General features: G+C 55.6%; 3 protein-coding genes and 1 non-coding gene across 5 annotated transcripts; all 4 read right to left on the reverse strand.

Moving 5' to 3' along the window:
* Nucleotides 1-4,005: 4,005 nt before the first annotated feature.
* Nucleotides 4,006-7,184, reverse strand: LOC137906522 (dnaJ homolog subfamily A member 3, mitochondrial-like). Of its 2 annotated transcripts, none has more exons than XM_068750804.1 (12): nt 6,998-7,184; nt 6,669-6,796; nt 6,497-6,580; nt 6,211-6,420; nt 5,978-6,130; nt 5,742-5,889; nt 5,605-5,669; nt 5,401-5,529; nt 5,217-5,332; nt 4,791-4,885; nt 4,573-4,693; nt 4,006-4,478 (listed from the first exon to the last, which is right to left on the reverse strand). In XM_068750804.1, exons 1-11 carry the CDS (start codon nt 7,176-7,178, stop codon nt 4,584-4,586), a joined length of 1,419 nt encoding a protein of 472 aa, XP_068606905.1. In that variant the 5' UTR covers nt 7,179-7,184; the 3' UTR covers nt 4,006-4,478; nt 4,573-4,583. The 2 variants fall into 2 exon arrangements, with proteins under 2 accessions (XP_068606905.1, XP_068606904.1); XM_068750803.1 differs by having other exon boundaries at nt 4,006-4,482.
* A 1,783-nt stretch (nt 7,185-8,967) lies between these two features.
* LOC137906799 (platelet-derived growth factor subunit A-like) lies at nt 8,968-17,093 on the reverse strand. The gene is made up of 7 exons (XM_068751086.1): nt 17,031-17,093; nt 16,761-16,857; nt 14,860-14,967; nt 14,551-14,744; nt 14,142-14,268; nt 12,569-12,687; nt 8,968-9,075 (listed from the first exon to the last, which is right to left on the reverse strand). The coding sequence occupies exons 1-7, from the start codon at nt 17,091-17,093 to the stop codon at nt 8,968-8,970; spliced, it is 816 nt and encodes a 271-aa protein (XP_068607187.1).
* trnak-cuu (transfer RNA lysine (anticodon CUU)) lies at nt 10,899-10,971 on the reverse strand. The gene has a single exon. It is a non-coding gene; the product is annotated as a tRNA-Lys (tRNA).
* Nucleotides 17,094-19,353: 2,260 nt separating the features above from the next.
* On the reverse strand, nt 19,354-24,491 carry pla2g6 (phospholipase A2, group VI (cytosolic, calcium-independent)). The gene is made up of 18 exons (XM_068751496.1): nt 24,271-24,491; nt 23,985-24,194; nt 23,739-23,919; nt 23,472-23,659; nt 23,283-23,379; nt 22,985-23,167; nt 22,777-22,885; nt 22,389-22,496; nt 21,984-22,059; nt 21,739-21,902; nt 21,335-21,485; nt 21,130-21,266; nt 20,858-20,935; nt 20,506-20,660; nt 20,368-20,419; nt 20,170-20,285; nt 20,017-20,090; nt 19,354-19,934 (listed from the first exon to the last, which is right to left on the reverse strand). The coding sequence occupies exons 1-18, from the start codon at nt 24,489-24,491 to the stop codon at nt 19,745-19,747; spliced, it is 2,490 nt and encodes an 829-aa protein (XP_068607597.1). The 3' UTR covers nt 19,354-19,744.
* Between the last annotated feature and the right edge of the window lie 548 nt (nt 24,492-25,039).

Here is a 25,039-nt window from a genome sequence, read left to right on the forward strand (position 1 = left end):
AGACCCGACCTCCGGGGGTCTTCCCCGCCCACCGTCCGACCTCGGTGAGAAACAGTCAGACGCGTAAATACGTCCGAGTTCTTCATGTCGCTGTTGACGCAGCAGTTAAGAGCTAGCCTGCTGACGGCGGATCAAAGCGCGACCGAACACGCCAAGGGAACAATTCAGGCCGGAATGGGAACGCTGCAGAATTCCCACTTTCCCGCGGCACTAATAATTCTGGCTGCAGCACAATATTTTTTTTAGTCTTTATTGGCATGGGAAGCTTTTTGAGTTTGTGGAGCGAGACGTGCAGAATAGAAATCACGCAAACACGGCTTCTTCTTCTTCTTCTTCTTCTTCTTCTTCTTCTTCTTCTGGCCGTTCTAGTGAAGTCCTGCTTCTGATCGTGTGCGGTTTGTTTTCCCAGCCACTCCCATTTGATGATGTCATCACTCCGCATCAGGTTGGCGGTGCGCTGGGTGCCGTCCCACAGCTGTGGAGCATCAGGCTGGAAACCCCCTCATCCTGAGCCCCGTGTGTGCGTGTGTGTGTGTGTGCGTGCGTGCGTGCGTGCGTGTGTGTGTGCGTGCGTGTGTTGAGCTTGGCTGCCAGTGTGTGTATTTAGGTGCTGCTTTTGGCGCTCGTGTTTTACTTTTTGCGTGTTTATGTATCTCGGTTCTGGATTCTTGCGGCCCATGTGGGCCCGGCATGTGGTTCTGTGTGTGGCCTGCTGGGAGGAGGCGTGTGCCATGTGTGTGTGCGTGTGCGTGTGTGTGTGTGTGTGTGTGTCAGACGAAGAGAGGCGGAGGACAAAGACAGTTTGTGTTAACCTGCAGAACTTCTTCCCTCCATCCTCCTCTTCCTCGGCTCCGCCCACACACACGTTGGCTCGCTGTTTACGTTCGGATCTACGCAGCCAGTCCTCTCCCTCACCTCCTAATCCCTCTCTCCTATTCCTTCCCTTCGGCCCTCGCTTTCTCCCCCGTAGAAAGTCGTCCCACTCGCTTGGCGACGCCCACACTTTCCCCACGCCGTGTTCCCACGGAAACCTCTCCACGCACAGAATCACCATTTGTCTTCAGTTAGAGCATTTCCTTCTACCCCCCCCCCCCCCCCCCCCTCAGCCTCTCCTCCACCCTCGCTGTGATTTGGAGGCGGAGCTCAACGTTCATGTAGGATGCCTTCAGATTGAAATGTTTTTAAAGTGGCGTTCCGCACGAATGGTTCTTGTCATTCCGTGTCCGTCGGTGCTGCCAAACCGTCCTCTTCTGTTCCCGCCGCACTTCCCATCCTGTCCATCAGTTGCTGTGGGCGGAGCCAGCCCATGGCCATGAGGCTCGGCTCCACGCCTGAACGCCACCACACTAGACTCAAAGACGTAAACTTCCAAAGTCAAATGTAGGCTCTACTCGGCAGAATCCTCGTTGCTGATGCCCCCCCAGGAATCACCGGCTCCATACTCTACAAGTTTGACTTTTCCCAGTCAGTACGACCCCATGACGTAGGACGACACAGCAAGCCAGAGGTCAAAGGTCGTTTGAGGGATCCGAGGTTATTCCCACGCATCCCGGGGACTCCGTTTCGTCACAATGACCCAGAGACGTGAAGAATAAATCAAACGCCACCGTCTTCAGCGTGGCCAGAGCGATGACCAGACGACGTTAACGAAAAGCGACCTCTGACCCCAGAAAGAGGAAACTCTGGATCCGATTTAAGACGCAAACAAACAAGAAGGCGCTTCCGTTCGATCGCCGCCAGCGACTTCGGCGTCTGAACAAGGCCGACCCGACCGCAGTCGGTTCGCCCCACAATGAGAGGACTGCGCTTTCACTCGGCGCTCCGACGGCGTTTTGTTTTTCTGAACAGATTATTTAAGACAAAGTGCCTCTATTTTCATCCTCAGTAATTACAGAGCCTCGCCGTTCATGCGCTCCTTTAATTAAAGGCACGGAGGCCACAACCAATCAGACGCGAGGCAGCGATTAGACCGGGACGCCGCTTCGTTGGGTCCAGTAATTATCACTGGAACGCGGAGGAGGCCTAAAGTAGAACATCGCGACTCGTTTCAGTGCCCCCCCCCCCCCCCCCCTGCGTCTTTGTCCTGTTCCCCCAACCTGGACCGTAAATAGCTCCTTCTTAATAGCGTGTCTTTGTTGAATGGCCGTTAAATAAATCGAATAAAATAAACATTTGTCCAGAGCCGTTTCTGCAGCATGGGAACAATCAGGAAGGGCTGGGTTGCGTTCCTGACCCCGGCAGAACTTTGCTGGCGTATTCCAGGGGTGATAAATCAAACGCCCCCCCCTCCCTCGCAGGCAGTTTAACGTTTCTTGACGGTCTTCCCTTTTTCCTCTGGCAGACATTCCCGTTTGGAAACCTGGGATTGCAGGAACGAGCAATAAACACTCGGATGTTTCCGGACGCTCGCCGAGGCAGTTCGACACCTCGGCTTTCCAGATCCTGATTTGGGAATTCCAACATATGGTGCGGTTTGGTTAGTTGTCCTTGCATCAATCCTGAGGACAGCGATGACAGGTGCATGATGGGCCGGGGACAGACTGTCCTCGGGCTCGCCGTCAGGTCCATGTTTCCCCCATCAGGACGACAAATCCAACCAAAGTTGACTGGAATCTGAGGAGGGCCTGAAAGGGTTAAGCGGGTATGATGTCATGCGCCGGCGTCCGGCGTGTCGCCGCCAACGAGCTCCGGATCGATCCCGGAGGACCGTCTGGAAAGCGTTGAGCAAGCTGGGAATCTGACCCGAGATCAGCGGCTTGAGGAGGAACGTCTCCCCGACCCCTCGAGATGGACGCAGATACACGCGCTCCACGGCGCCACCGCTGGTCCGCCGGCATGTGGCAGTGATCTGGAACCCTAATTAGGTTGGGGGGGGGGGGGGGGGATTGGACCAGGGCTTCCTCTGATTGAGGGGAAATGGGAAACAGGCAGGAACCCGTTACCCTTCAGCCTCACACGCACACGCACACACACGCGCACACACACACACACACACACACGCACACACACACACGCACACACGATCAGCCGCTGCTGCGGCGTCGTCTCCACGCCACCACCGATCTCACCGATCTCACCGACATGACGTCGCTGAGGAGCTTCCGGCGCCCATGAGCAGCGCGTTTTTCTTTAGGTTACAATCTAAAGATCCATCAGCCTGCATCTGTCCCGTCCCCCCCCCCCCCGCCCCCCCCGGTCCAATTACCACTGACCTTTTTGTGCCGCCCCCCCGTGAGAACATGGAAGGCTGTTGGGACTCCGGAGCCCGCTATTATTACCCCTCATAAAGCCTCCACACTTCCCCCCGTTACCCCCGGCAACACGCTGCCAGTCACCTGTGATTGGCAGGTGGGGGCTTTTGTCCGCCTGAATAGCCGAGGCGCTCCACGGGCTCCTGCCTTTATCTGACCTCGCCCGGACACGACGTCTCCTCGCCCTTCATCGACTCCGGGTCGAGGAGTCGCTTCATCGTCTTGTAAAGGTTTCCGTCGTCCGTCCGTTCCCGTCCGTCGCTTTAGACGAGCGTCACCCGTCAGCCTTTGTTCTCCAGCGTGTTGGATTTGAAAGGGTTTCAAAGACAGCAAAAGCTTTTGTTGAAAATAAAGTCTCGGGTCCGACGCCGTCGTTCACAACTTCCTCGTTGAATTCGGATGAATTGTGGGTTTGAACGACCTTCTCAGGGTCGCGTCCAGACGTTTGGGCAGGGAACTTTAACCTCTCGTTTCAGGTTTACAGAGCATTTCTCCCCATGAATATAAATGAGCGCCGCATCGCTCGCCGAGACGTTTGGCGTTAGTTCTCACTGAGCTCGTCTTTCATTTGAGTTTCTACCGGACAAACGACGAGGTTAAACGTTTTGATGAAGTCGTTACTGCAGTCCGAACATTGTTCAGGAAGCCAGCTGGAGGGACCATCCTCTTACACCGCCCCCTGCTGTTAGCTTTTAGTATTGCGACATAATTCAAAACGCATCTCAAATGACAGTAAAAACATTCTTTTCTGTGCTTCAGCATTTTATTGAATTAGTTTTGCTTCCAAACATTAGAAATGGCAATAATCCAGTAATCCAGGTTTTAATTTAAAAGCAAACCGACTTCTGTGACTGAACGCTGAAAATAAGGAGTTGGTCTTAAGAGCATCCTTCAGGAGGCGCAGACGAAGCGCCGGCGGGACGGGAAACGCTTCCGCCGGTTTATTGTCTGAACGTCTGCAGCGCGTCGCGGGACTCAAACACGGGACGGGAGTAGCTTCACATCAGTCTTCCGTCGTCCGGCAGGTTCTCAGCTCATCGGTTGCCCGCGGTGACGGGCATCAACGTGGCGCATTTGTCAACCGCAGCTTCGACAATTCGCAACCGTGTCAGCAAAACAATCCCACCTCTCTTCCTCGTCGTCGTCCTCGCTACGTCCCGACGGCGGGAGGAGAGCGGCCCAGCCAGCGGACTCCTCTTCTCCCGTTGGCATGTTCACCGTGATTTTCTACCTGCAGAGGGAAGAGAGCAGGTCAAAGTTCACGATGGATGCTGACTGTGAAGCGCGTGTCCAGTATAAATAGAACTCCAGCGCCTCCCACCTGCCTGGCTGTCAGCTGAACCACTTCTTTAGTCTGGAGAAGAAGCCGCCTCCATCTTTCTCCTGCTTCTCCTCTGCGCCGCTCGGCTGCGGAGCGGAGCCCGGGGATCTGCTGCCCTCTCCTGGACACGAGCACACATTGCGTTAGCGGCGCTTCAGCTAAGCTGCGTCTCTCTAACCGGATGGGGGGCGGGGCGGAGCAGAACTCTCGACTCTGACCTGCAGAACGCTCGACGCCGTTAACGGTCCCCTGGACGTCCGTCTCCTCCTCGGCGTACGTCAGCAACAGAGAGCGCTGCCTCCGGGTCAACTTCCTGCGGGAACGAGAGCCCAGAACGGAAACGCGCTCAAGCAAACGGATTCAGAAGGAGCCCTGCCGTCGGGTCGCCCAGCCGGCGGGTCGCCCTGCCGGCGGGTCGCCCAGCCGGCGGGTCGCCCTGCCGGCAGGTCGCCCTGCCGACGGGTCGCCCTGCCGGCGGGTCGCCCTGCCGGCGGGTCGCCCTGCCGGCGGGTCGCCCTGCCGGCGGGTCGCCCTGCCGGCGGGTCGCCCAGCCGGCGGGTCGCCCAGCCGACGGGTCGCCCAGCCGACGGGTCGCCCAGCCGACGGGTCGCCCAGCCGACGGGTCGCCCAGCCGACGGGATTACTTGGGCACTCTGATCTTGACGTGGACGTAGTGATCCCCGTAGCTGTAGCCGTCCATCCTCCGGATTCCTTTCCCCTCCAGACGGACCACCTGGTCGGCCTGACACCCCCGAGGGATCTGAAAACACGGGGCGGCTTTAACCGAAGCGTCTGGGTTCCTCTCCGCGAGGGGAACGTCTCACGCACCAGGATGCTGACGGCGTCGTGGAGGCCCCGAGCCGAGGCGTTGCCCCCCAGGACGGCCTGCGCCACGGAGATGAACACGTCCGAGTGGATGTCGACGCCCTCCCGCCGGAACACCGGGCTCGCCTGGACCTGGGCGGACATTTCAGGGACGTCACGCAGAAGTCAAGAATCCAGCCCGTTAAACGGCGGAACGCGAACACCCACCCTGAACGTGATCAGGACCTCCCTCGTCCCGACCGCCATGCGCACCGTCTGACCGTTTTCAACTCCTGCGAGAAAGGCACGCCGTTAGCTTCATTCCCATCCGGATCAGGAACCGGACCCCTGTGGGCGGAGCCTACCAGCAGGTACCGGCACGGTGACCGTCTGCTTCTTCTTGGTCTGGCCTGCGCCTCGACACAGCGCGCAGGGCGAGATGACGATCGACCCGCTCCCCCCGCAGCGTCGGCAGGAGCTGCGCATCACGAAGGGGCCGGTGCTGATGGACTCCTGCGGGGGACGGGGACGGGGACGGGGACGGGGACAGGGTCGTGGCTGACGTCTATCCGGTCGGGCGCCGGTCGACGGACGGACTCACCATGCCGGTGCCGTTGCAGTACTGGCACCGGGCCACCTTGGTGCCCGGCTCGTTGCGCCCGCCGTTACAGCGGGGGCAGGTGTCGTCCATGTTCACGCTCATCTCCTTGTTCGCCCCCTTCGCCGCCTCGGAGAACGTCAGCTCCATCACGAACTGAAACGAGAGCAGCGCCTGAAGCGGGTCCGGGTGCAGCGCGGCGGCGTGGACCCCGTGGGCGTGGCGGCGGCGCCGACCTCTGGCCGCTGCTCAAACATGCTGTTGATGTCTCCGAAGCCCGTTCCTCCAGCGAACTCTCCGAAGATCTTCCTGAAGAGCTCCTCGGGGTTGATGCCGCCCCCCCCGGCCCTGTAGTACTGCTGCTCGCCCGCCCCGGCGCCGTTTGGGTCGACGCCCGCAGCCCCGTACGTGTCGTATCGCTTCCTCTTCACCTCGTCGCTCAGCACCTGAAACGAAACCGGGCGCAGAAGGTTTTGGGATCGGCAGGAAGTCCGCCGTCCCGCACGTCCCGTCCGACGTCACCTCGTAGGCCTCGGCCAGATGGGAGAACTTCTCCTTGGCCCCCGGGTCGTCCGGATTGGTGTCCGGGTGGAACTTCTTAGCCAACTGCAGAGACACGAAGCAGGATGAGGGCAACGGCGAAGGAAGCCTGAACGCGGCTGCAGGTATTTTCCCAGCAGGAAGCGCGTCTGACCTGGTAGTACGCCTTCTTGATGTCCCTCTGGGACGCGTCGCGGGACACGCCCAGGACCCGGTAGAAGTCCTGCTGGTTCCCAAACCTGCTGCTGCTGCTGTGCAACGCCCGGCTGGGCTGCCCGGAGGCTGCAGACAAAAGGGGCTATTTACTTACAGCGCGCGCGCACGCACACGCGCACACACACACACAATCCTGCACGGCGTTACCAGAGAGCCGTCACGTCACGCACAGACCCGGGCTAGCGTTAGCTGCTCGTTAGCTGGTAGCACTAAGGCGCTGGCGACTGAACCAGGGATGTTATGCTAGCTGTCGGCTAGCTACCTCACCTGTTAGCCCTCCCAATGTCACGGTATTCCGGTGTGTCCAGGGGCTCCGGCTAACCGCTTCCTCCCCCCGGAGGGTCCGCGGAGCTGCCGCCGGGCACACCCCCGCGTATCCCCGCGGGACATGGAGAAAACGACCGCCGGACAAGCAGCGTGCGGCCAGCCGGCCAGCGGAGGTCGCCATTCTGTCGTCACTTCCTGTGTCAGCTGCTCGACAGCGGGTTTGCGCGTGTTGTTGCTCATCGCATGAGCTGATTGGCGCATATACGTCTTGCCCCGCCCATGACCCGCCCCCCATTTCCGCCTCTTATTTGTTTGGAAAGATAAAGGCCAATCAGAAACAGAGAAAACAATAAGCGTTGCAAAAGAGTATAAAAGTAAGTAATATATTTAGAATAATAATAAATATATTTCATATAATATGTTTTACAAAACAAGCCTTAAATGTTCAGGATGACTCGCTGCTGGTGGATTTTATTTGAACAGCGTTCTGCAGAAACACCTTCAGACAGAAGATGGAGTCACAAAGCTGTGAAAGTTTATTACATCAGCTGACTGGATCAAGCTGAAGCGGATTTCTGTTTGACTCATTCCACTCAGCTTCCAGCATAGCAGCCAATCTAATCTAATCTAATCTGACAATCTGAAAACTGACTTGACGTTGATTTTTGTGTGGCGGGTTGAGGGTTCAAAAGGTCACTGAGAGCATGGTGGGTCAGGGACAATGTTCTACTGCAGCAGTCAGGCCCAAAGGCTGGGTCGGCCATGCTTGTCCAGTGGGAGATTTCACAATAAAAGCACAGAATGTGTCTTTTGGATTTGAGTTTGAGTTTGCAGTGAGCAAAAATGGCAGAAAACCGTAACGAACATATTAGTGGGTTAAATTTGCGAACGCTCTGCAGCGTGGCTACCTCGTCAGAAACGGGATTATGTAACCCCGGCGGAGAGAATGGCTCTTTGTGCGGCTAAACGAAGCCGCTAATCTGCAGAGTCAACAGGCGGCGGGCTTCTCTGCCTCTGCGGTTCGGATGACAGGCCGCCATGAGGCTGCCCGTAAATATCACTGTGGTTGTGTGTGTGTGTGCGTGTGTGTGTGTGTGTGTGTGGGTCATTGATGAATATGGGCTGCTTTAAATCAGCGGGTCTCTGCACCGAATTCTTACCAACGAATCTCTGAGACAGTTTCACGTTTTTACCAAAAACATCGGCAGATGAAGATGACTGATGTGTGCGCACACACACACACACACACACACGTCATTTCAGATATTATGTTCAAGACCAACCATTTTCTAAAAATAGGCTCTAACATTTACAAAGTTTTATATTACATATTTCTTTCAGTAATCGTCCCTCCGGTGAATCCCTTGAAATCGTTCCGTCCCAAACCCGGATCCCGGATAAATAAACGCTGCTGAGCCGTCCTCCCGTTGGAGCGGAATCTTTCTGGGGAACCGATTGGTGGTTTCCCCGGGGAGAACGCGTTCGTGTTACTAACAGATAAAAGCTCCAAGCCGATGCAACCTTGTGTTCCCTCCTGGCTGCCGTCGTGTTGCGGTAAATGCTCGTGCAGATCTGGAACAGGCCACCCACTCAGAAACCTGAGTGGGCTTTTTCCCACGCCTGCTACCTCTGGCCAAACGTATCCCGGCCAATTTGGACGGCTCCTTCCCGATCCTGGGAACGTGCTGTACTTGCACCGACGGACAGGAATGTGTTTTCTCAAGCTTCCACTCCCAACAGCAGCCGTGGATTTCAAATGAAACTGCGATGTGCAGAGAACTCGTGTTTATATCCGTATTTAAAGCGGGAAGTCCGCCTGTCGGAACGCCGGCATTGCACCAGGATGACTAGCTCGATGATTAGCTCGCTCTTCCTGACAACATTCGCCTGAACCGGACCGAGACTCTCTCTCTCTCCCGTCCCAAAAACCAAGCCATATTTTACAAGTCTTTATCAGACGTCTCCCGGACTCAGTCCTCCCTGGGCTCAGGAGGCAGAGACACGGCGTTCCTCGCCTCCCTTCCATTTGAGCCTCTGGATTTAGGGATAGCGTTATTAGCTCTGCAGAATCGCTCCCGCTGATTCCCACCGGGAACGGTCACGCATTACCGAAGCGGGAGCTCGTGCCAGCACCCACCTGAACGAATGACGTCTGAGTTGAAACCCGGCTCCTCTGCCGGTCCCCCCCGGGTTGTACTCCGCTGCAGCTCCAGGGGATTTGTTCATGGTGTGCTAGCCAAGATGGATGTCTCGTTTTTGGAGTTGGGATTGATTCCACTCAATCCCCGGATTGAGGTTTTGATGGCATCACTTTTCAGTGCATTGAGGGGGACGAAGCACGGAAGGAGAGGAGGATGGAGGAATCATGCAGGACATTCACGAGGAGCGATATCTCTGCGTGAGGGAGGCAGCGCTTTGACCTCGGTTCGGAGTGGCCGACAGGATGCCCACGGTTTCCTCCAAATGTTTTGCTCTCCCGTCTGAGGCGGGTTTGAAATTCCCTGGTAATACCCTCATCACGCCGGGAGAGACTCGATGGGATGGGAAAGGATGATGAAAACAATGCGGCGCCAAGAATGTGCCTTCGGTATTGCTCGGACGTCGGTGCGTGATTGGGGATTTTTTTCTTTCTTTGTCCGAGGCAGACAATGCTAAACCCCCTCGGGTGTGCGCGTCTTGAAGGAACCTTGCTCCCCATGGAAGGAAAGCCGCCACCTGATGGCCAGACAAAGCCGAGGTCGAGGGGTGAGGGGTCAAAGGTCGGGAGCGGAGGCCTCAAGTGTAAGAAAGCTGCTCTTATTAACTTGATGTCAAAGGATTAATGGGACTCGTTGCAGCAGATTTACAACGTTGGACTGACAGAAACATCTACTGTGTGGTAATGAAGGAACAGAACTCCCGCCGGAAGCTCCATCTGTTGCTGGTTTTGCACCTTTCGGGGCAGGAGAGAGAAGACAAACAGAATGTGTCTCACCGATGGGATGTGTTGCTGCACGGTGACGGGAAACTCCAAACACAAACACCCGAAGCCTCGCTTGACTTTTGTCATGCAGAAGAAGCTCTTTGCTGCATAGGGAACTGAAAAGGAGGGTTTATGGGTAATAAAGAGGTCCATCATCGTGGCCTTTGGGTCTCTGACCGGCGTCCTCTCTGAAGTCCGACCCCCCCCCTTTATGCAGACCTGAATGGAGCACATTTACCGGCTTAAGTCAAGCGACGGCTGATTGTTTCTTTCAAGCCGCTTGCGTGTCTTCCTGTGTCGACAAAACACGATTAAGCTGCTGTGGCCGCCATGTTTAGCGCTTAACGCCCAAAGGCGTTGCAGCCGTGCTGGCGGATCTCGCTTTCTTCACCGCTGATTGAGTTTGTGTTCTTGGATCCGCTTTGAGGAACAGATTCCTGGTCCAAATTAAACAAGAACAGAAGTGATGAACTTATTGTGGTTTTAACGTGACTCCTCCCTTAACGGTCACTTAATAATAAAACCAGATCTACCACCGACCCAGTGACCCCTGTCTGCCCCTGCCTCTATATTACCCCCTCCCCTGGTGGCGTCTTCTCTTTTCTCACCACTCGCTTTTAGTGACCTCCATAAGTCAAACGACATCAATGGACAGCGGGATGAAAACAGACAAGAGGGTGCAGTACCACCAGAAGTCCCAGGGGGCGGTGTTGCCTCGATTTCAGGAAGCTAGGACATCTGGATGCAGCAAAGTCAAGAATGTTTAACAACTCCCCACGTGGGGAAATTGTTTTTCCATTTCACATTCAGATTGAAATAATATATACTCGAGCGCCCAGAAAGGAACTTCTGGGGTTTGGTGCCTTGCTCATGGGGACCTCAGCAGCACTCAGGCAAACCGGCACCTCTCCAACCAGTCGAGTCCATAAAAGCATGTTTCGCCCAACGTGGGGCTCGAACCCACGACCCTGAGATTAAGAGTCTCATGCTCTACCGACTGAGCTAGCCGGGCTCGTCCGTGCTGTGATTCCCGATATCCCCGTCGTCATCCTCTCCGAGCTCATTGCCGACCTCCGGCTAATCCCTTCGTTCCAGCGGCAGCAAACGGATTTGAAGAATCCCTCATTCCTCGCTTGGCTTTCGCTCGAGGAGATAATACGATACACGCCGCCTCAAACTATCCAGAGGACGTAAATATCGTCTGGTGTCACGCTGCCGCTCTTAATGGCTTTTGGTAAACGAGCCCACAACCACTGGATTAAAGAGACAACATGCTAGTCTGACATCAAAGACATCACAGCCTTAATCTCCACGCATGGCTTCGGTTCGTCCGTGCAGCCATCCCGTCTGCAGCCTCCAGAAGACAAAGGTGAAGCTGCAGGGGATGGAGGCCACGCCGGGGGGGTTGTTAGGAGGACCAGGGGGGGCCCTTAAGGAGCGGGAGGCGTGTCGTTCCGAGGCGAAGGGGCCGTTTGAAGGAGATTCTGATAGCGATCAAGCAGCTGTTTCCCCTCAGGCTGATGTGAGATGGAGGCCAGACCGAATCGATGCTTCACGCAAGGCTAGCTGAGCTAACGGCTAGCAACGTGCTTTATCCAAGCGCATGCCTTCTATTCTTAACCAATCAGATGCCAGAGTTGGCTTTTGTCCTTCCTGGTTTGGAACATTCAGGCTTCAAACACACTCATGTGTCTCAATTAAACCATAAATGTTATCAACATTGAAGTCTTTCGCCATCTGGGGGCCTGAAACCGCCACAAAAGTCCTTAAATTGCTTTCACGCGCACTTTAAGATCAAATCTGTGGAACCCATGAGAAGCACGAGGCCCGTTGCGTGGGTAATAATATTACACAGTTCTTCATTCAGTTCTGTCCTGTCCCTGAACGCCTCGCCGTGTGAAGCTCAGTCACGCCGCCAACAAAGGAGCGGAGGAAAAGAGGCAAACGTGTGGAACGCCGCCTTCCCTCCTCCCCTTCGTGCCGAACCCGATCCCAACGCGATTCATCTTTACTGCATGATTCCAGTTTCCTTTACACAGATGTCCTTATCGTCATGGCGCCAACAGATGTCCTTTCATCTCCTTATTGGGCTCGGACTTCCGGCGGATTACATCAGGTCAGCGCTCAGCATTTTAGCTGCGTCGCTAATCTGCTTAGCTCGGTTTACTCCGTTTCACACACACGAGCCCATTTTCATCCCTCTTTCCGTTTTCATTTCCTCCCTCTCACCTTTCGGACCCGTTGCAGATCGTCTTCGTCCCCATCTGTCTCTGTCTCGGTGTCTCCGCTCCATCGAACACAAACCCTGCCAGAACGCCACGCGCCTCTCCGCAGCAGCTTTGAGATCGGCGCCATTTTCATCAAGCCTCCCTGCACAGTGTCGCCTTTGTGCAGCACAAATCCGGCGTATTTACGTTATCTACCCGCTCCGGTTACGCCGTCGGACGCCGCCTGCACGTGTTTCACGGCTCCTCGGGAAGCCGTGCGACGCGGCCTGGAGCTCGCGCGACGTCTGCCTCGCCTGCCTTCGCCGCCGCGGCCGACAACCATTTGTTTTGTCCTCTTTAAATGCATTCAGCTGCTGAGGAACGTCCTCGTAAGCGTTTTACGGTCTGAAAGAGCCGTTTGAGGCCGCGCGGAATGGGCAGCGCTGGGCCAGGCGGCAGGTCGAGGCCGTGCCAGCGGGCGCTGGAACGGCCTCGTGGGTACGGGGGTTTGGCTCCACGGCCTGACGGGGGCGGGGCATCACCAAACCTCCACAGTGTTCTCTTTATTTCGCAGCTCACCAATTGGCTGCAGTTTCCAGACCGGAGCGGTTGCGGCGTTTGAATTAATGCTGAAGTTTAGGGCTTTTAATTACTCGTCTGAACTGAAGGCGGCGGCGGGACGCAGCTGGAAGTGAAGTCAGCGCTCCCGAGCCGGAGTGTTGGGGGGGGGGGGTAGAGATCTAACAAGCAGCGTCAGGCGAGGACGCCATTGTGCCGTTACGGAAGCCGAGCAATAAGAAATAACGCCATGTGGGATTAACCGTTAGTTAATAATCCCGTCAGAGACCGGCTGCTGGCTAACGGCGTGCACGTGTAGCGTCCATTCCTTAAGCACGCCGTTAGCCTCTAACGCACTCTAGTTTCACATAAATAGTTTATTAGTATCAGCAACACGTCATTCTCCATTCTCCAGATAACAAACCAGAAGTAGGAACGGAGCCGTAGAAGAGGAGGTTATAAAAACGAGAGGATATACGTGTGTGTGTGTGTGTGTGTGTGTGTGTGTGCTTGAAGTACAAAAACCTAATCCCAGGATTCCACTCGGTTTATAATCCAAGTTGCTGAGTGGTTTCTCCTCTGGAGGAGGAGGAGTCCTTCGCTGTCCCAGAATCCACCTCACCTCCTCCAGCATTTTCATCATCATCATCGTTTCTTCTTCTCAGACGTCCAGAGGTTCACGTCCTCCCACGGGTCACTGGTGAAAACGCTCTCCTGATGGAGGAGACTGGGGTCGGAGGTCGCAGCTGCTAATCCTTCCCCTCTGGTTCTTGTCCTCCGTTCCTCCGTCCGTCCGTCTCTGCTCACCTGATGCCTTTTGGGAGAGAAGAGGAGCGAAGACGAAGATGAGGAAACTCATCCGTCTCCTTTTAAAGCGTGGATGAAAGTCAAACGGATGGACCGGAAGACATCGACCGGAGAGAAGTCCATCTGTCAGACCCACAGTGGGGGGGGGGGGGGGGGGTGTCAGCAGGGAGTCACGTGACGGCTGCAGCTGTCGACCCCGTGACCTTTTGATTACGGTATTTTAACTACAGTGTACGATATAAAACGAAACCACAGTGGCGTCAATGGATTTTACGTTGCACGCACACACACACACAGACACACACACACACACACCCACACCCACACACACGCTCACACACACACACACACACACACACACACACACACGATTTACGACTCGATAATTGTTGAAACGAGGAAAAGCATTTTTATTAATCTGACTGTCGCTACCTGTAGTGTGTGTGTTTGTGTGTGTGTGTGTGTGCGTGTGTGTGTGTGTAAATGCTGCCCTGAGGGACAAGTAAGTTTAGCAACGAGGAGAATCACAGATGCCTTAGATCTTATCGGTGATCGGTGGTGGACCCCCCCCCCCCCCCACACACACACACACACACACCTGGATGCTCACCCTCGTCTGCGTTCGGGTTTGGGCTGACGTGGTGTCTGTTGCTGCACACGCACTCCAGGTGATCCTCCAGCTTCACCTGCACCTCCTTCAGTTTGGGACGCCTCCTCACATACTCCACCTTTGCCACCTGGAGGAGGGGGAGCAAGCCGTGAGGAGCCACAGCGGGCAAGCGCTAGCTTCAAACGTCCACATCGCTTTATTCAAACAAACAGAGGATCTCCATGGCGTCGACGTGGATCACCAACAACAGGAGTAAAAAAAAAAAAAGCAGCGATGAATCCTTTCTGGTTTGTCCATGTGCAGAACACGCTCTGCACGCAGAAGGTGGCCAACCGGGACGAGACCCCAGGTTGGGCCCACTCCTCCTTAAATCCAGACCGTGTCGGTGTCTGCGTTTTCCGCGGCTTACCTTGACCGTGCGGTGGCGTTTGCGGGCGGCGTGGCACCTCATGTTGCCGGTGTTGCAGCAGCCGGTGCAGCGCGTCACCTCCACGCAGGGCGGCCAGATGATGAAGTTGGCGGAGGCGGGGTCCACCTGGTACCTGGGGATCTCGTAAATCGCCATCCGTACCTTACAGCCCGCCGGCGTGGCCTCGTCCACCACTGCATGGGCAACAAGAGGCCAAAGGTTACAGACACTTTGCAGGAAAGACCACATATGGTGTTGGAGGACTCGAAAGCAAGGACACGTCTCCCACGTGCGGTTTGTGTGTCTCACCGGTGCTCCGCCTGTGTCTGGTGCGTGCGTGCGCCCTCTTCAGGTCCGGGACACCGTGAGAGACGTCCTTGTGGTCGCCGCGTTTGGCGTCTTCGATCACCTCGTTCTCTGAGCGAAGACAAAACCAAAGACTCGCATTCAGACGTCACCACAGCAGACGTTCCCAGGTTCCCGTCAAACACACACAGACGGGTCGCGAGTGCTGCAGCTAAATATTATGTCTATATTCTCACTGGGCCCGGTTGAGATAAGGACAGGACCCGATACCAGCGAAATGAGTCGGAACATTGGAGCTGAGAAATGTAGTCGGATATTAAACCCGAGGAACCTTTAATGAATTTAGGAGTTTCCACTGAGGCAAAGATACAGCTGGAATTTTGACCTGAATTTGGAGCGGAAAGCTTGAATTGAGTTTTTCTCAACCTAAAATCTGTGGGTGCGAAACAAATGTTTCCACGAACAGAAGAAGACGTCATCCGGCACAGGGACCCAGTTAAACGCTGTGATATGCATGCCAGACCAGCAGGTGGCGATGCCACGTCCAGACAGCGTGTGTTCTCGTGTTCTGTTCAAGCTTGGCTGTCAGGCATCTTCAAAAGACGGATTCTCTGGAACCCATTTTTCAAAAGCTGTCTGTTGATATAGCAACAAACGGCCAAACCGCTACTGATGCTCAACGTCCATTTAATCAGTGTGTGTGTGTGTGCGCGTGTGTGTGTGCGTGTGTGTGCGTGTGCGTGTGTGTTTGCATCAGTGTAAGTAGAAAGGGCAAAAAAGAACTCAGAATTTAGTCCAAACGACGTTCTGGGTAGGACAGTTTTAATTTGATTCTGCATACCCAACGCCACGCTTGATCCCGCGTGTGTGTGTGTGCGTGTGTGTGTGCAGTCACACACACACGCACACACACACACGACACAATGCGTCTCCCAAGCACAATAAAGTGCACGTCCAGCGTGGGTCTCCGTCTCTCGCCCTGACATGAAGGAATTTGAGCATGAATGAAACACGCCCTGCTCTCAGCCCGAGAACGGGCAGCGTGACAACAGCATAATGAGGAGAGCCACTCGACCCCCGCCGGGCCGGGGGGGGCCGTCACACTCCGCATTTGCATCTCAATGATGCGAGGATTAATAGCGGCAGAAATGGAATCCATTTCTCACCGGCAGCAAGAGGCTCGGAGCAGAAAGGAGGTCGCAGGATTCCGTCTCCGGGCGCGAATCCAGTTCAACCGCTTTGAATTCACCTTCAGCCGGTTGTGATTTATCACCCGAGCAACGAGCGCCGGTTCGTTTTTGAAGGTGAATATTGTTGCTTGAGCTGCAGCCAGTTTGATGCTGCGGTTTAAAAAGCACCAAAAAAACTCCCCAGCGGCATTTTGGATTCAACTTTCTGTGCTCAAGCCAAGACGGCGCTCCGCCCGACCGTGTGCCATTTGGGTTCTTAAGAGATAAACCGGTGAAATTCCCCTTTATGCACAGACGATCTTTGTGAATCTGCACCTCATTCCTAAACAGTCTGAGGCCGATCGGCACCAAGTCAGGTCAGAGGTCACCTGTGGATGATTTATGTACGAAGGACTTTCAACGGAAACAAGACCGACCGCAAGGGCTTTTTTGAAATGCTCCTCTTAGACAGGATGATTGACGTTATTTGTACTGTAATACATGCTACTGTGTGACTGTACTTGTACTCTAACATTCTATCTAATAAATATATTCATCATCATCATCACCGGACACACAGGGAGCGACCGGCGCACGGACGGACGGTGTTTCCGGTGATTTAGGACCAATGAGGATCTCTTCGGATCAAACATCTGAAGAGATCCTCACATTCTGGCTAAAAGGATCCCGAGCGCAGTTCGGAGGAGTTCGTTGGATTATAAAGAAGCGCTTTACCCACGGAGTCTATCCCGAGCAGCCGCTGGAGGTCGCTGATGCTGCGGATCTCGCTGCGGGAGAGGCGCGCCAAGAGCTCCCGGGGAAGAGGGGACTCCTGCGGGAGGAAAGTCAGTCCATTATCCGCTTCATAGAGCTGGATGAAAACACGCAGCCAGAACCAACCCACGGTGTTTATTTAAAAAGCACAACGCGCGTACCCAATCCGCCCCGAAAGAGAGGGTGCTTGTGCGTAATTACGCGTTAAACCTAATGCATGCGCGAGTTTACCTCCGCAGCGGCGCGTAACAGGCAGAGGCAGCCGGCGAGGAGGTGGAAAAGCGCAGCTCTCATCTCCTCTCAGGACGCGGCGACGAGCCCGGAAGCATCCCGCAGGAGCCGCGGCCGCGATGGAACAGGCTGATGGTTCAACTCCCAAAGGAAAGGCGGCTGGAGTCCGCAGAGGAGCGACTCAGGAGCGGCGCTCCGACTCTCGGGACCGCCGGTCCGCTAAACTTTGTAGCCCACTCGCGGTGGAGCTGCAGACTTCGCGCAGGTGTCCGGTGGAAACAAACCCACGAGTGTCCGTCATCTTCGTCTTCAGCGTGGCGCGTTCGGAACCGCGCGCGCGTGCGTCTTGCAGCGAACGCGCATCTTTAAATGTGTTTTAGCTCCGGAACAAACCGATTCTGAGCAGAACGCGAGGAGTTGAAGGGGAATCGAACCCAAACCGAGCCCGGGAGGAGAGGACGTTCGGTCCGCGGCGCGGCTGCGCTGTGATCTCTGAAGTCGAGATGCCTTCGGTCACACGGATATAGCCGTGCGCGCCCCCGTGGCGCGGAGCTGCGAGCGCGCTTTGCTGAAGCGTTGCGGGAGCGTCAGGTGGAGTTCGGATTGTTGTCTGTTTTATCCCTGCGTTCTGTAATGAAGCCAATAAAAGGAGTTTTCATTAGAGGGAGGGGGGGGGGGGGGTAAGAGCAACAACAACAACAACAACAGCCACTAAAAAGAGCGTTTACGAGACGGAGCAGCCGTAAAAGGGATAAAAACTTTTACGAGTAGGGTGGGGGTGAAGGGCAATCCCTGAATTTACCCCCCCCCCCAAAAAAAGCGTGGTGTAAATAAAACCCTGCTGCCCTTCTCTCTTCAATCCGGCCCCAACATTAATGATCAAACCCGGAGTCGATCGGGACACCTGCCGGGGTTTATTGAGCAAGGCATGAATGTTTGGTTCTCATCCCACCGGAGACTTTCACTGGATTACCGTCTCCAACACGCCGGTGTGTACCTCCCCGCCCCCGCCCCCGCCCCGCCCCGCCCAGTCACAAGCCGCAAGCCTGAGAGAGAGTTCTTTATTTAGGTCTGTTTGGGTAAACGCCGCCGTCCAACCGGTCGCCATGAAGACGGAGCCGGTTTAACGGGAGGGGGTGCACAGCAAGACAAGACCCCCCCCCCCCGAATGCTGATTAGAAACACCTGCAGGGGCGTGACGTCATACCTGCCATCAGGAAAGTGAATAGGATCCAAAAACTTCAATGTGATTGGACGACACCGATTGGGCCCTCCCCACAAAGCTTCCAGAGGGGCCAACCGGTCGCCATGAAGCTGCACATGAGCTCCGTCGTCATGGCGACAGTAAAAAACGTTGGATTGGGATCGGCAGCTGTTTGGGATCCGAGCGAGAGGTGGAACGTTTGATTCAGACGTCCGTCCCCGACTGTTCGCCGCCTCACTCGGGAGACTTTCACCTCTGCGGAAACAATCGAGTTAATTCAGTTTTCCATTGATGAATCATCGGAAGCGTTGGTGAAGCCATTAGCCCCCCCCCCCCCACACACACACAGGAGTACACTGCAAAAGCACAGATGACCTCAGGATGACCTTTGAACAGGAGGAATAAAACGTGATCGCAGCGCTTCGAGGGAATGTCGTTTCTCTAAGTTAGATCCCGCTAACAGACAAACGTCGTCAGAAAGAGAACCTTGGCGGAGGTAATAATGCCGTGCTGGGGGGGGGGCGGGGGGGGGGCAATCTCCTCTCATCCTCACTGTTGCTCCATTTGAAAAGATTAAGAGGCCAATTAGTAAAGCTCTCTGTTTCCACGCTGGGAACCGGGGAGCGAGGAAATCCCCGTCTCCTCTTCCAAAGGAAGGATTTCTCCGTTATTGTCGCCGGGTCGGGGGAGAAGGATGCGGGGCGGATCCGGAGGGCTGCTGATGTGGTCATCTTGGCGTGGAAACAATGCTGCGCTGTCTAAAGAGGGGTAACGGAGGAGGAACACATGTGATGCAACGACTCCCTCACACACACACACACGCACACACACACGCGCAGAGGTGACATCATGCCGTCACCTCTGCCGTCCAATGGTCGGGTTTGAGAGTCTCACAACGGAAACTCGTGCCTTTTATCTCGCGTTCTTCTCAGCCGAGTCCTGAGATCGTCTCCGACAGCGGAACACGAGGAACTTCGTTCTCCCCGTCCCAGACGGATCGAAGACCAGGAGCGCGCAGTTTATGCCGTGATCAAAACGAGATCTACGGTTACCCATGACGACCAGGCACTCTTAAAAACGCGGAGGTTAATTACGAACCTACGAACCTGGAGGTGAATGCAAAGCCCACGTTTTATTCAGGATCATATTACATGCCAAGATACGCTTCGGGAATAATTCTAAATAAACGAAACAAACATTCTAAACCTGCGTCTTCGTTCTTAAATTCAGTCGTAACTCGTCCTGTTTTACTATATGCAGCGGAAGGAAGTTCAAATACTGTATTACGGAGGAAGAACGCTACAACTCTGGGTTCCCGGACGCGTACAGCCGGCGTGCTTCATCCTCCTCCTCCTCAGTTGTGCTACTTTCATCCTGATCTGGTCCATTCCACTTCCTGCTTGAGTTTCGGCTCTCCTTCACCGACGTCTCTGCGATGACCCTCGAGGGTTAAACGGAAACGATAAAGTCCCGCCGCGCTACTTCCGCCGAGGTCACATGATCAGACGTTTCACGGCGCCGCTCCTTCTGCTCTCGCGTCTGAAGTCTCTCTCCCTCCGTTGTCCAGAAGCCGCTCCGCCAGACTCCGCAGGCTGTCCCTTTTCTTGTACAGGTGCATCTGGGTGTCCCACAGCATGTCCACCAGGACCGCGTCGCTCACCTCATCCAGCATCACCTCCTGGGACAGCTGGGGGCTCAGCCTGCACACGAGACAGGAACACGCCAGGTCAACGCGGCTCAGTTTGGCTAGCTCGTGACGCGGCATGGAGACGTCGGACCCACCTGTAATAGACGGCGTCGATCATCTCGCACCAGGCCCGGGCTCGGTCCACCGCGCACCCGTCAGAGTCCGTGCACTGTCCAGTCAGAAACACGTCTGAGACGCCGCTTAAAGCGACAGGAAGTGGACGGCGAGGCCGGCGCCGGCGTACTCACGCAGTCCACCAGCATCTTGCCCAGTTCTTTGGCGCCTACGAAGCTCTTGGCGAGCTCCAGAGGGTTGGAGGGTCGGAAGACGTCGACGGAGCTCACCACCACCTGAGGAGGCTTACCTGGACGCGCAGACACACGCGTTAGCTTAGCGTGGAACACCAGCGATACGGCGACTGTGCACCCCCCCCCCCCTCATCCTACCTGTACCGAGGGAGACGACGACGCCCAGCTTCTTGGTTTCCTCCCCGCGACCCTGTGAGGGAGACGAGGGTCAAAGTGGGACGATGAGGGGGGGGGGGGGGCTTTATGAACGATCTTGTCTGAACGCTACCAGGCTACCTCTACTTTTAAGGATCTGTTGCACTGATGGATTTCAGACATGGCATCGAGCGTCGGATTATTGGACAGCAGCCCTCCGTCCAGGAAGCGTCCCATTGGTCGAAAGTAGGACGGGGCGGCGCCGCTGGAGCGGGCAGCTCGCCACACGAGTTGCTCTGGCGTAAAAACGCAAAACAACGATTTTAAAACAAAATACTTTTTTTGCACAAACAGATTTTTATTTTGCGTCACATTCACAGGAAAGGTTTGCCCCGTCGTGCCCGAGAGGTAAGAACGAAGCTAACCTAGCTTAGCGTAAAGACTAGCAATGAATGGAAACCGCTAGCCTTTCAGCTAGCTCACACAAACACACCTTCATCCGTCACCTTCCTACGCTTTCTGGGACGCTCCTCTGTGCATCCTACTACCAACACATCCTCATCCTCCCATCCTGGAACAACAGCATGGCTGGCACTCAGACAACACGGCAGGGGGGGGCGGGGGGGGGGCTCATCCAGGAACACGATGACACACAAATACAGATGTCGGTTTCCTGGATGAGCTTAAATCTGCGTGTTTTTTTAACTGCTGTGATCAATCACCCCCCCCCCCCCCCCCCCCTCCCAGCAGCAGGTTTTAAACTACCTTGTGGGATGGTGAGGGGCTTGAATGTGGCAGTGGTGGCGTACGGGGGCTCTCTGTGGAGGGAGGGGTGCTCGTAGTTCCTGAAGATGTGCAGCTCTCCTGGGTGCCTGTCTGCTAGAACGCTGGTCACCATCACCCTGCACAGACGCAGAACGTTAGCCGGCGGCTCGGGCCCCCTTAGCACCCGCTAACGGGGATGTCACACCTGGGGTGTCGCACGTCCGTCATCTTGGTGTTCTCTCCGAACTCTTTCTTCAGGAAGTCTTCCAGTGGCGCCGACTCATAAGGTCGTGAACCCTTGAAGACCTGCTCCTTCATCCTAAAGTACAGACAGCGCAAGTACTCCATGGATTTACCTAGCAAGACAAAGAACGCTAGTGTGAATCTGATGCTAAGAAACACGCGGAGAGCTAAAGCCTCCATTATAAGTAAATGGGAAAATCCAGATGTTTTTGTATCCGGATCGCTCTCAGAATTTAATGGGCTCTAAATCAGACCAAGACCCGTCTTCAGATTTTTATTCATCAAGATCCATCCAGCGGTTTTTCCGTAATCCTGCTAACGAACGGCGTCAGAATCAGAACCTCCTCGGCGGAGGAGAAGACAAACCGTGGATTATAGCGAGGGCCAGGATTCCCCCCGTGCTGGTGCCGGCCACCCAGTCGAAGAGCTCCCTGGTGGGTCGACCAGCCTCTCTTTCCAGAGCAATCAGAATCTGGATCAGGACCAGACCTTTAATCCCACCTCCGTCCAGGCAGAGGAGCCTGTCCACCCTGCAGGAAGTTCATTCAGAGCAAATCGCCTCCGAAACGGAAACATTCCCAAACACAACCACGTCGAGGTTTCCCACTCACGTCCTTCCGTCCAGCTCAGCCTGGCCTCTGCTCGTCGTACTCACTGCCACCCCCCGATGCAGGAAGTCCTCGAACCCTGTCGGACAATTATAACAAACATTAAAGGGGATCCATGGAGTCAGATTCCTGGCTGGAAAGCTAAAGCTAATGCTAAAGGGCTGCCAGGGACGATCCCTCTTCTGCTATCCGAGTTAGATTATTAGCGGGGCTCCAGTAATTAGTTTATAGAAGCTGTTTGGGATCAACTCTGATGAAAAATACAAATTATTTCATTTCATTTTTGTACCTACAAAAATCTGTTGTTTGTAAATTTGAAAGAAAATAGTTTTCAAATGTTAAAAACACAATAACATTGTGTTCTGGAGTGATAGGTGGGGGGGGGGTGGGGGGGGTTGGGGGTGTTACCTATGCCGGCGGGCCTGGAGGCGGGCCGGGGGCTGCCGGGCGAGGGTGGGACGCACCGCTGGACCCCCACGCTACACAGCATGTCCAGCAGTATCTTTCTATTAGGACCTTTCGTGTTAACACAAACCAGCGTGTTAGACATGCACACAGTCCACAACAAGCAGAGGAAGGAGAGAGAGAGGGAGAGGGAGGAGGAAGAGAGGAGGAAGAACACCAGCGAGCCGTTAGCGCTTATCATGCATTAGCTCAATGCTAATGGGAGCTCCTATCGAGCGTCAAAAACAATCAGCAGTAAGCAGAAACCCAGAAGCTACCACGATGCAGGAGGGTCCTGAACTCGCTCTCCTCCTCTCACCCCCCCCCCCGCTCCACACCCCCTCTGCCTCACCTTTACTGGTGCGAGCAGCGATGAGTCCTGGCGTCTCTCCCAGATCGTTGTGGATCTCAACATCAGCCCCGAACACAATCAGCGCTTTGATCAGCGCCATGCGGTCCATCTGATTCACAAAAAGAAACGTTTCCCCAAGTCACGACGACGGAACCGCTCGACTTCCTGTGTTCTGCGAGAAGCCGTCCATCGACCAAGAGAAAAGGACCTTCATCGCCAGGTGCAGCGCCGTGTTGCCGTCCCGGCCCCTCAGGTTGGCGTTGGCCCCGTGCGTGAGCAGCACCATGGCCGCCTCGAAGCGGCCCTTCCGGCTCAGGACGTGGAGCGGGCTCTCCCCGGTCTTGCTCAGGTAGTTGACAGCGCAGCCGTGCTCCAGCAGGAGGCGGCACATCTGGACAAACATGCGGAAACTATCTGCTTGATTTACCGTCCCGACGTCACGTCAGCCTGCAGCCTGCAGCGCAGCGAGGATTCGAACCCACAACCTTAGAGGCCATGTTTGTTACCTCTGCAGTTTTGGCCCAGTGTAAAGGAGTCCCCCCGTACAGCGAGTCCTCGGCCTGGAGCTGGCCCGGCTCCGCCCCGAGGATCTCCTCCACGCAGCTGACGGGCACACAGCGATCAATACGCTGCTTTCTGGAGGCGATCGACTCGGGCTCAGCACACTGTAAAAACCGCCCCCTCGCCGCCTTTACCCCTTCTCGCTGTACTTCATGGCGCTGTGGATGGGGTAACCCGCACCGCCAGCCACGTCACACCTGGCCCCGCCCCCGAGCAAAGCTTTGACGGACTCCGCGCGTCCCAGGCGGCAGCTCACGTGGAGCGGCGTCTCCCCGCCGTTGTTCAGCTCGTTCACGCCCACACACGGCCGCGAGCACATGACCTGAAGGCGGGACGGAGAGGCGGGTGACGGCGTCGCACGAGGAGGTCAAAACGGCGACGGCGCCCCTCCCGGGTCTCACCTGGACGACGGCGGGGGAATTCTGCTTGGCGGCGCAGTGCAAGGCCGTCTCGCCGTCGCGGTCTTTGATGTCAGCGCGAGCCCGTCTCTCCTCCAGCAGCTCCCTCACGCACGCCGTGTCGCCGCGCTCGCAGGCCCGGTGCAGCGGCGTCCGGCCCGACGCGTCCCGACTATTGATCTGACTGAACAGGTTCAGGCTCGCTCAAGTACCGCGCAGTGAAGTTCTGTAAAGTTAAGCCCCTCCTACCTCTGGACGCAGTTGTGTTTGAGACACTCTGTCAGTCCCGTCTCCACGGCGATGTGGGCCGAACTCCAGTCCGGGTGGCTGCGGACGCAGTCCACGATGGACTGGGAGCTCTCGGCCTTCAGAGGAAGCGTCTCGTAGAAGGGACGAAGCTTCAGGGCGTACTGGGGGAACCAGTTCATGGCGTCCTCCTCCGACGCCACCTGAAACAGCCTGGAGACGAAACGCTGACGCGTCTGAACGCTTCAGGGCCATCGGGAGACGCAGCATCACAGTCATCATCGCTGACCTCAGGGTCACCGAGGGCGTCCCGGGACACAAGAGCAGACAGTCCCACGACCGGCACTGGGCGTCTCCGTACAGGACCAGGCGCCCCTCCTCCTTCAGCACGACCTTGCCTCTGCCGTAGTCGGACAGCTGCACCTCCCTGACCCGGTAGGGGTTGGCGAAGAGGGTGGACACGGAGGACACGGAGGACACGGTGTCCAACAGCCGGCCGAGGAACTGCATGGTAAGCTGAGAGAGAGGACAGCTTAAAGACGGAGACGGCACAGGATGCTCTCTGATCGGTAGGCTCCGCCTCCTCGGATCATTTTCAACATTGATGAATGATTTATTTCGTAAACAGTCAGGAATCAATGCTAAGAGCACGCGTAAGGTGTCAGATAGCTCCTGTGTACGTAGCTGCATGCTAGTTTAAAGCCTTTAAGTGCGTTCTCATCGACAAGTGGAGAGTTTTCCTTTCATTTTCATTTGATGCCACTTTCTAACGTTAATATTAATGTTTTGTTTAATATTAATGCTAATGTTTTGTAACGGGGTTCTCGGTTCCGGGTGCTCCCTCCGCTCGCTCACACCTTCCGGTCCTCGCTTAAGGAACATTAAACGCTTCCATTCGCGCTGCTCACGAGTTCCGAGACAGAGAGAATCAATTCGACATGATAACAACGCGTAAAGCCGGAAGCGATGAGGAATGTCGGCAGAATTCCTTTCAGTTTTCCGCAGAAACGTCGACGCCGGCATCAGCTCAAGCCGCGTTAAGCTAGCGGAGGCTGCGG

The sequence above is a fragment of the Brachionichthys hirsutus genome, chromosome 17 (genome assembly GCF_040956055.1).
Source record: "Brachionichthys hirsutus isolate HB-005 chromosome 17, CSIRO-AGI_Bhir_v1, whole genome shotgun sequence".
In the NCBI taxonomy this organism is placed as follows: Eukaryota; Metazoa; Chordata; class Actinopteri; order Lophiiformes; family Brachionichthyidae; genus Brachionichthys; species Brachionichthys hirsutus.